At 37.0% G+C, this 11,376-nt stretch overlaps 1 protein-coding gene across 1 annotated transcript in view; it reads left to right on the forward strand.

The window, feature by feature from the left end:
- Positions 1–9,843, forward strand: part of LOC137619030 (uncharacterized) — a gene marked incomplete at its 5' end in the record, with an annotated part of 117,374 nt that extends 107,531 nt beyond the window's left edge. The window contains 2 exons of the mRNA XM_068349229.1: positions 157–426; positions 8,957–9,843. Coding sequence (XP_068205330.1) covers positions 157–426; positions 8,957–9,843 — 1,157 coding nt within the window. The remainder of the gene's footprint in view (positions 1–156; positions 427–8,956) is intronic.
- Between the last annotated feature and the right edge of the window lie 1,533 nt (positions 9,844–11,376).

Here is an 11,376-nt window from a genome sequence, read left to right on the forward strand (position 1 = left end):
CACATGCTAACCGTACTAAATGATACAATTAATGGTAATGTAGTTTATAATAATCATAATTTTGAGTCATCTACGAAGAAAAACCCATATTGCTGATATCATTACGTTTATTCATTTTGTTCCATCTATAGAAATAGTTATTATTGTTATCAACAGTAAACAACGAACCGAGCAGCGACATTCTCCAACCTGACGGAGATGTAGAAGAAGGAAGTGGATTGCCTGTCAACGCCATCGTAGGTGGTGCTGCAGCTGTGGCCATAGGCCTGGCTGGGGTCGTGGCAGCCATCATGTTCTGCCGTGCCCGCCGCTCGCAGAACAACTCTCCTGGGAAATCGCAGCAGTTCCACCATGTGTCGCACGACTCACTCCTCGAGCTTCCCCATGGAACGATGTACCAGCCTTGTACCAGGCACCCTTCCAGAGGTTAGGTTTATTCATTTATCTGTTCAATTTTACTAGAGAACAAGGAATATGCACTGGGTATGTGCTGTTGAATCTCTCTGTGCCTTGGTTGACGTAAGCAGTAAATTGAGTAGTAGGTTGGCCACCCATGGATACTACCGATGGAGAGTTATTAGGTCGTTCGACTGTCTACATAGTACTGGATCCCTAAGCTTATGGATCATTTTTCCTTTACCCACGCAGACACCGAATACTCTTGTCTAATCTTTAGCATTCTCCTCTTTCCTGACACTCCTGACAACACTAACATATCCATAAAATTCTTCACCCAAGGGGTCAACTACTTTACTGTAATTGCTCATAAGTAGCACTTGTAGGAGAAAGGCACTCCAAAATCACACCATTGTTCTTTAGTCTTGGGTAGTAACATAGCTTCTATTACTTGGTCTTCCACTGTCTTGGATTAGATTTCTCATGCTTGAGGGCACACTCAGGTACACTATTCTGTCTGTTTCCTTATTTCCTTTCTTCGCTGGGCTATTTTCCTCGTTTGAGCCACTGAGCTTTGCATCCTGCTATCCCAACTAGGGTTGTAGCTTAGCTACTGATAATAATCATTAGTTATTTGGCGTTTTTGGTTAAAACAAGATAGAGAAATGTATGGGCATAGCAACCTCATGCCAAAATTACTTAGTGAAAATCAAAAGAAAATCTCCCTATCCTTACTGGTGAACTGCCACTGGTCAGTTCCTGTGATCAATCCTTTCTCAGATCTGATAGATTTCACTGCAACACGACCTGACTGGCCCTCTGAGATAGGGAACTTACATTTGGTTTTATGGCTGAGTGGTATGGCACTTGACTCCTGAGTTGTTGGGCCAAGGTTGCTCCCAGACAATCGCTCACCTTTGCACTGGACCATAAATGTTTCCACTTGATGAAATTGCTGATAAAGAATAAAAAATAGAATAGCGCCAACGTATCCCTGCGTGTCATAAGAGGCGACTGAAAGGGACAGGACGAGGGGGCTGGGAACCCCCTCTCCTGTATTTTTATCCCGTGAGACATCAAAGATGTGGAGCTTAGGAGAGAGTGACTGCTGCCCGCACTCTACTTTTGGGGTGTTTGAATGTGTGTGGATGTAGTGTGATAGAGAGTAAAAGATGTGAGATTGGAAGTATGTTTAGGAATAGAAGGATGGATACATTGGCTTTGTGTGAGACAAGGATAAAAGGGAAAGCTGGAGTGATGTTTGGTGAAATGTCTGGTAGAGTGTCTGTGATTGAAAGGGGAAGAGCAAGAGAAGGTGTGGCTTTATTGCTGAGTAAATGGATGACAGATAAAGTAGTGGACTAGAAGGAGATATCATCTAGGTTAATGTGGGTAAGGGTTAGGCTAGGTAGAGAATTTTGGGCTTTTGTCAGTGCCTATGGGTCAGGTTGTGAGAAAAGTGAAGAAGAGCGGAATGAGTTCTGGAATGAATTAACCAGGTGGAAGGAATTGTGTTTTTGTCAAGGGTGACTTAAATGCTAGAGTGGGCGCTGGAGAGGTAGAAGGTGTTATTGGGAAGTATGGCATACCAGGTGAAAATGAGAGTGGTGAGAGACTGGTAGATGTGTGTTGAGCAAGGGATGGTGATAAGTTCTGGCTTTTTCAAAAAGAAAGATAAAAACAAGTATACATGGGTAAGAGTGGCAAATGGAAGAGTGGTAGAAATTTTGTTAATGGATTATTTGTTCATAACTAAAAGAATGTTTGAAAGATTGAAAGACGTGCACGTGTTTAGGGGTATGGCTAACGGTATGTCTGATAATTTTTTGGTGGAAAGAAAACTAGTTGTAGCAAAAGAGTGGGGGAATAGAGTAGGTGGATGTGAAAGGGAGCTAGTGAGGGTTGAAGAGGTAATAAAACTGGGGGTAAAAAGTAAATATCAAGAAAGGTTGAAAATTGCATATGACGAAGTGAATGTAAGAGAAACTGGTGATTTAGAGGAGGAGTGGAAGTTAGTGAAATAAAATTTGGTTGGGATTGCAAGTGATATGTGTGGCAAGAAGTTTGTTGGAGGCAGCATGGGGAAGGGCAGTGAATGCTGGAATGAAGGAGTGAAGGTAAAAGTGGAAGAGAAAAAGATGGGTTTTGAGGAATGGCTGCAGAGTTATAATGTAGAGAAGTATGAAAGATATAGAGAGAAAAATATGGAAGTAAAGCACAGGGTAAGTGAGGCAAAGAGGGCACCTGACCTGAGGTGTGGTCAGGGAATGGGTCATTCATATGAAGAAAATAAGAAGTTTTGGAAAGAAGTGAAGAAATTAAGGAAGGCTGGTTCAAAAATTGAAGAGACAGTGAAAAATGGAAATAGGCAGAATATTTTGAAAGTTTACTCAATGTTGAGGACAATAGGGAGGGAGATATAATTGCTGTTGCAGGGGTTGAGCTGCCGGTGATGGGAGATGAGAATGAGAGAGAGATTACAAGAAAGGAAGTAAGGAGAGCACTAAATGCAACGAGAGTAGGAGAACATGTGGTATGGATGTTGTGAGAGCTGAGATGTTGAAGGAAGGGGTTGTGACTGTACTTGAATGGTGGGTAAGATTGTTTGATATATGTTTTGTGTTGTCAATGGTACCAGCTTGGTTTTATGCATGTATTGTACCGCTATATAAGGGTAAGGGAGATGTGCATGAGGGTTGCAATTCAAGGGGTATTAGTTTGTTGAGTGTAGTTGGAAAAGTGTATGTTAGAGTACTGATTGATACGGTTAAGGATAAAACAGAGAATGCAATCTTAGAAGTACAGGGTGGTTTTAGAAGAGGTAGGGGTTGTATGAATCAGATTTTTACAGTTAGGCAGATATGCGAGAAATATTTAGCAAAAGGTAGGAGGTGTATGTTGCGTTTATGGATCTGGAGAAAGCGTATGATACAGTTGATAGGGAAGCAATGTGGAACGTGATGAGGTTATATGGAGTTAATGGAAGGTTGTTGCAAGCAGTGAAAAGTTTCTACAAAGGTATTAAAGCATGCGTTAGGATAGGAAATTAAGTGAGCGATTGGTTTCCTGTGAGAGTGGGGCTGAGCCAGGGATGTGTGATGTGGCCGAGGTTGTTTGACTTGTATGTTGATGGTGTGGTGAGAGAGGTGAATGCTCAAGTGCTCGGACGAGGATTGAAAATGGTAGACGAGAATGACCATGAATGGAAAGAAAATCGGTTGTTGTTTGCAGATGATACTGTACTAGTTGCAGAAGTGTTAGAGAAGCTTGGCCGATTAGAGACAGAATTTGGAAAGTTGTGTGAGAGAAGGAAGTTGAGAGTTAATGTGGGTAAGAGTAACGTTATTAGATGTATGAGAAGGGACGGTGGTGCGAGGTTGAATGTCATGTTGAATGGAGAGTTACTTGAGGAGGTGGATCAATTTATGTACTTGGGGTCGGTTGTTGCAGCAAATGGTGGAGTGGAAGCAGATGTACACAATGTTGAGAGAATATAAAATGGCTGTCTGCTAAAGAAGGTGATGAATCCAAGAGTTGATGGGAGAAGTACAAGACAAAGGCCAAGGTTTGGGTGGATGGATGGATTGAAGGAAGCTCTGGGTGATAGGAGGATAGATGTGAGAGAGACAAAAGAGTGTGCTAGAAATAGGAATGAATGGCGAGCGATTGTGACGCAGTTCCGGTAGGCCCTGCTGCTTCCTCTGGTACCTTGGATGATCGCGGAGGAAGCGGTAGTAGGGGATTCAGAGTTATGAAGCTTCATCTGTGGTGAATAACGGGGGAGGGTGGGCTCTGGCACCCTAGCAGTACCAGCCGAACTCGGTTGAGTCCCTTGTCAGGCTGGGAGGAACGTAGAGAGGAGAGGTCCCCTTATTTGTTTCATTTGTTTGATGTTGGCTAACCCTCAAAATTGGGGGAGGTGCCTTGGTATATATATATATATATATATATATATATATATATATATATATATATATATATATATATATATATATATATATATATATATATATATATATATATAGAAGGGGCTAGCGTTCGATCCCAAGTATGAGGTAGAAATTTATTTCTATTTGAACACGATGTTGTGTTGATATTTATCCATATATATATATATATATATATATATATATATATATATATATATATATATATATATATATATATATATATATATATATATTGTATATATATATATATATATATATATATATATTGTATATATATATATATATATATATATATATATATATATATATATATATATATATATATATATATATATATATATATATATATATATATATATATATATTGTATGTATATGTATGTATATATATCCATTTATATCTATATCAATATATATATATATATATATATATATATATATATATATATATATATATATATATATATATGTATATATATATATATATATATATATATATATATATATATATATATATATATATATCAGCCTGTCCCTGATATAAAATATTCTTGTAAAATTTATATGAAATCCCAAGCAGACTGGAATGGGATTTTACATGATCTTTTGTGCTTGAATTGGTCATAATTATATAATAGTGTAGATCCTGTTGTCTCTTTGAATGAGAATCTAGTCAACATAATTGATAGGCGTATCCCTTCTCGTGTGCTAAGGTACCGAGTGAAGGACAAACTGTGGTTCAATGATGATTGTAGACATGCTTTTTTGGAGAAGCAGGAGGCCTATCAACTTTGGAAGGGTAACAGATCAGATTTGACCTGGAACAACTATACTCAGCTTCGAGCTTTTGCTCAGAGAGTTTATGCCTCAACTGAAAAGGAGTACAATTTAACCATAAAAGAAACACTTTCTGGTACAACTCAGGAACATAAATGGTAGTCTACCCTTAAATCTGCACTCTTTGGTGTAGATGCAACAGTTCCTCCTTTACTTAAACCAGATGGCTCAGTCACTTACTGTCCAAAAGAAAAGGCAATCCTTTTGGCTGATGTTTTTGACAGTAAACAGAGTAATGAAAAACTTGAACTTCCTCATTCCTGTTTTCCTGTGGCTAAACTAACTAGTTTAGCTTTTCGGTCTCGTGAGATTAAAGCTCTGTTGATGGACCTTGATGCTTATGGAGGTGTAGACCCAAATGGTATTTTTCCTTTGTTTTTTATAAAGACAGCAGATTTCTTAGCTCCAAAGTTATCTGTTATTTTGCGCAAGTTAGCAAGAAGAGGAACTTTTAGCACTAGTTGGAGAATTGGTAATGTTCTTCCTCTATGTAAATGTGTTTGTGGTAGCTCAAGTCCCACTGATTACCGCCCAATTTCCATAACTCCCATATTATCTAAAGTTTTTGAACGTCTTCTGGCAAAACGTCTTAATAGGTTTCCTGAAGGTAATCATCTACTCCCTAGTTTGCAATTTGGTTTTCGTAAAGGCCTTGGAGCATGTGATGCCCTTCCTACAATCTCCAATGCTGTACAGAAATCCCTTGATTGTGGTCGGGAAGTTCGTATGATTGGCCTTGATTTTAGTGCTGCCTTTGACCGTGTTAATCATGAGGCCCTTGTTTTCAAACTGAAACAGTTGGGAGTGGGTGGGTCGTTTCTTAGCATTATTATTGATTTTTTAAGTAATAGATCTCAAAGAGTTGTTGTTGATGGGCACCATAGTGATTATAGGAATGTGATATCTGGTGTTCCCCAGGGTAGTGTTCTTGGCCCATTACCTTTTATACTATATACACATGACATGTGGTTTGGCCTAGAAAACAAGCTTGTTGCATATGCAGATGATGCTACTCTCTTTGCATCAATTCCATCCCCTGAATGTAGATCTGGGGTTGGTGAATCCCTTAATAGAGATTTAGCTAGAATTAGTGCATGGTGCAAATTATGGGGTATGAAGTTGAATCCTAACAAAACTCAAAATATGATTGTAAGTAGGTCAAGGACGGTGGTTCCTCAACATCCGGATCTCAGTATTGATAATGTTTCTTTAAATATGTATGACTCTTTCAAAATTTTAGGTGTGATTCTCGACAGTAAATTTACTTTTGAGAAACATATAAGGTCTTTGTCTTCTTCAATTTCACAAAAAATAGGCTTATTGAGAAAGTCTTTCAAGATTTTCGGTGATCAATCTATTCTGAAGAAGTGTTTTAATTCTTTCATTCTACCTTGTTTTGAGTATTGTTCTCCTGTCTGGTCTTCAGCTGCTGATTCTCATCTTAATTTGTTGGACAGAAACTTACGGTCTATTAAATTTCTTATTCCTGATCTAGATGTTAATCTCTGGCACCGTCGTTCAATTAGTTCATTATGCATGTTGCATAAGATTTTTCACAACTCTGACCATCCTTTACATTCAGATCTCCCTGGACAATTCTATCCTGTTCGTAATACTAGGCAGGCAGCTAATTCTAATAGCCAGGCCTTCTCCATCACGAGGCTCAATACTACGTAGTACTCTAGAAGTTTTATTCCAGCTGTGACCAAGTTGTGGAATGATCTTCCTAATCGGGTGGTTGAATCAGTAGAACTTCAAAAGTTCAAAGTTGGAGCAAATGCTTTTTTGTTGACCAGGCGGACATAGTCTTTTTATAGTTTATTTATGACATATTTGTTTTTGATGTTGTTGATAGTTTATTATATGAAATGTCTGTTTTGACATTGTTTCTTATTTTAGAATGATTTATTGTTAATTTGTTCTCTTCATTTATTTATTTCCTTATATCCTTTCCTCACTGGGCTAATTTTCCCTGTTGGAGCCCCTTGGCTTATAGCATCCTGCTTTTCCAACTAGGGTTGTAGCTTGGATAGTAATAATAATAATAATAATAATATTAATAATAATGTATATAATTTATATATAAGAAAATATTCTAATAACGTGTAAAAGAAATGGACATATAATGAGAATGACAGACAATGGATGGACATTAAGAATAACAGAATGAGTGCCTAGAGATATAAAAGACTAAGAGGAAGGAAGTAAAGACGACAGATCGACGAACTAATGATGTTTGGGGGCGTGGACTGACACTGAAAGACCATAAACATACGCAAGTGGGAGGACATGTCTGAGGCCTTTGTTCTGCAGTGGACTAGTAATTGGTGATGATGATGATTATATATATATATATATATATATATATATATATATATATATATATATATATATATATATATATATATATATATGTGTGTGTGTGTATATATATATAGATAGATAGATAAATATATATATATATATATATATATATATATATATATATATATATATATATATATATATATATATATATATATAGATAGATAGATAGATAGATAGATAGATAGATATATATATATATATATATATATATATATATATATATATATATATATATATATATATATATATATATATATATAAATTCACAGTATTATTTCTTCACGTTTACTATACTGCTGATCATTCAATCTGCGAAGTTAAACAAGTTGGGTATTGTCTACATGAATGACCGGCCAGCAAGAACAGACACTGCCAAACTTCAACTATTTGAGCAGTCATGAGGCTGGCCGAGGGTTTAACAACTTTCTCCTATAAATACATGATGAAAACGTAAAAGGTCACACCTGCTGCAATTCCCATGAGAGAGAGAGAGAGAGAGAGAGAGAGAGAGAGAGAGAGAGAGAGAGAGAGAGAGAGAGAGAGAGAGAGAGTTCTTGTGATGAATGGTGAGATTGTCTTCAATGTATTTGATGCTGATTTCTCTCTTAGGGAATTATTGGGCAGGGGTTTGGAGGATCCTGGCTTCGTGACATTTAAATGGTCCAGTATTGTTCCTCACCTTTCCTGTGATACCTATATCAACAGGTATAGGTCTGGCATTTTAAACTATGAAAAGATTTTGTTGTGACACACGAATGTTATTGTCTCACTATCTCGGTTGGAGTAGTTGATTTACCTTTGGTGAGACAGAGAGTGTGTCCAAATCAGCTATCTTGTTCCAATGTGACTTGAAATTAGAAAACTTAATTTTCAGATGGCACAGATGGACAAACTTCTCTCTGGAGGTAATGGTTCCTAGAAGCTTTATCCACATTTACAGTGACATGTGTTTTGATGTTTTGTATCTATGTAGCAAAAGAAGAAAAGACTTTTATGATCTTCGACAAAAAAAAGTTAAGAATTGTTGCTATTATCATTCCTAAATATAGAATCTTCTGAGATTTAACAATGACAACAAACCCCGAAAACCTGATTAAACAAACTTGTTGAGCTTGAACCCTCTCCAATGACTTGCTTAACCAATCATCTAGGTACAAAAGAACTTGTAGTCCCAGTAACCGTAACTATTTGCGATGGTGGCCAGTATGCTGGTGAACACCTGTCGTGCTGTCCTATACTCTAGGCTACTGTATATTCTTTAGCTAAAATAGTCATTCAACTTTTTTCATAAAAAATCACAATTTTCATAATGCAAAATATTTGTAAGTTTCAGCAAAATTGTCAAGCAGAGTATTTGTATGAAATAACCATTTCTTGTCATCATCATTAACTCTTGATTATTTTCAGAGCTGTTGACTACATCTTCTCCTGGACCTGTCGTAGTAACTCAAGTGACATCCGGTCGGTCTTCAATAAGGTCATCACCGCTGCCTCGCCGTTCCTCTACCCGCAGTGCTCCTGGAGGAACATTCCTAAGACGGCACCGACCAAGAACACCTTCCGTGTGTGGAGGACCTGTCCACGTTGTGGAAGTGGAATCTGACAGCATCACGACTCCAAGAGTGGAGATTGAATCTCCCTCAAAATCACTAGCATCTATACGAATGAGCTTGAGAGGAGACACCTCTGAGGTGCGTCAATCACCTCCATTGTCTCTGCCCTGTGATACTCTAGAACCGCCAGCTACACCAGCTCCGAACGAAATGTCCCAGAGCCTTCTACCTACAGATTTTCAACTTCACTCTGCATCCACTCCTCATCTTTTGCCTCAGACTTACGTTACATCTCCCATTCAAGCTCTTCCTCAGCCGTTAGCAATAGACCCAGCCCATTCGGTGCAACTTCATGCAGAATCTCCGATAAACACAGTATCTTATACGACCCAACACATCAGCCTTACAACCCAAGCTGGCACAGTTCCACAGACGTTAGTTCCATCGAATATATTCACGACGCCTCATCCTTACAATACAGCACCCCAGATCTGCACAGCACCACAAGTTCACGTTGCGACGGCGGCCCCCGACATCATCACCTCTCAGGCTCCCCCTACTCAAACCCAGATCCAGAATACGCCTCAGATTCATATTGAATCTGAGGACCACTTAGTTTCACACATCCAGGAAGCACCTCAAGTTCTGAGAGTACACGAACCACTAATGCATCCCGAAACATTGCAGCAGCAACAGCAATCGCTCAGGAAGCGTCTGCAGTACAATCTGGAGGTGAAATAACCCCTGCACCCCAACATCACCCCACCACACCCATTACTAAACAACGTAGCTCACCTGATACTGGTTTAATAAAATTTTATCCTACTTTTCGATACATGTGCTATTCATTATCCTTATTCATTGCCAAATCATAATCTTGTGAAACTAACAATCAATAGACATATGAAAATCAAATTACTTAATCAATAGACATAAGGAAATTAAATTACTTACTGGTATTGACAAAATAAATCTGTTTGCAGCCTATCCATCTTGGGCAAAGCATGGATGAATATGATCCATTTTTTAAAAGAGATCTTTAAGAATAACAAATTATATACATATATGGGTCCCTTCTAAAACAGTGTCAAGATATAGCAAAATATTATCTTTAGCTCAAAACCTGATCTTATTTGAGTATCTACCAAAAATAAGATTCTTCAAAACATTGCAAAATGGTCACAGAAGTTTGTACGCATCCAAGCCTAAACCACTACCGCAAATATATCAAAACAAAGAACTTAAAAAATGTGCAGCATAAAAATTTGCATAACCACTACAAATTCTCCACAGAAAGCATCAACACTTTTATAAAAAAAAAGTATCAACACTTTTATAGAAACAAACTAGGTTAAAATAGAGAGCACTAAAACATTTGAGCAAATATCTGCTTCAAACTTATATAACAGAAGTAGACCAAACATTATCTTTTTTTTTTAAATCCATTAATAAAACAAAGCAGCCATGACATGTAATAGAACATCCGTTTGTGAAACAACCAATATAAAATCTGGTATTAAACCAAAGTATCCATTATATTGCATAATGGAAAATATCTAGACATAGTTTAAACACGGTGGTGCCAAGCTTACAAAAAAAAAAAAAAAAAAAAAAAAAAAACCGTGGCCATTTTGAACAAAAATAGCAGCCTGAGTTCTTGAAGAATGTCTCTTTGCTTTATAACCATTAAAATCTTCTTTAGTAACTTTAAAAACATGGGAATCCATATCTAGATATAAAACTCAGATAACTAAAAATATTTATAAGCAAAATGTCTATTTTGGGCAGCTAAATTGGTGGCCATCTTGAAAAATGGTCGCCATATTGGACTTTCAATCAGCCAGATTTGATTAGTATGATTTAAAGAACTTGATTAGTAGGATTTGAAGAACAAGTATCATCACTTACATGTTTTTTTTTTTCCTGTGTTCTACACTATATCACGTACAGTCTTACAAAATGTAGTTGGAAATTCTTGTATAACAAAAATTATAAAAAGATAATGATACTGAGAACACTTTCAATAAATGAGTAATAGTGAACTAGAAACTAAAAAAAAAATATTATTGGTCAGTTTGTGATTATATAAATTTTCTTTTGACAATCAATGAAATATAATTGTAACTTTATTCAAAAGATCTACACGAATTTGTTTAATGTTTCCAATGGCATTATATCTTGCAATAGATCTATCTAACCCAGGCTAGTAGGAAGACAAGCTTTGTCTCAGTAAGAATCTCAAACATGAAACATTTACTACAAGCAAAACTGATT

Source organism: Palaemon carinicauda, chromosome 25, assembly GCF_036898095.1.
Source record: "Palaemon carinicauda isolate YSFRI2023 chromosome 25, ASM3689809v2, whole genome shotgun sequence".
Lineage (NCBI taxonomy): Eukaryota > Metazoa > Arthropoda > Malacostraca > Decapoda > Palaemonidae > Palaemon > Palaemon carinicauda.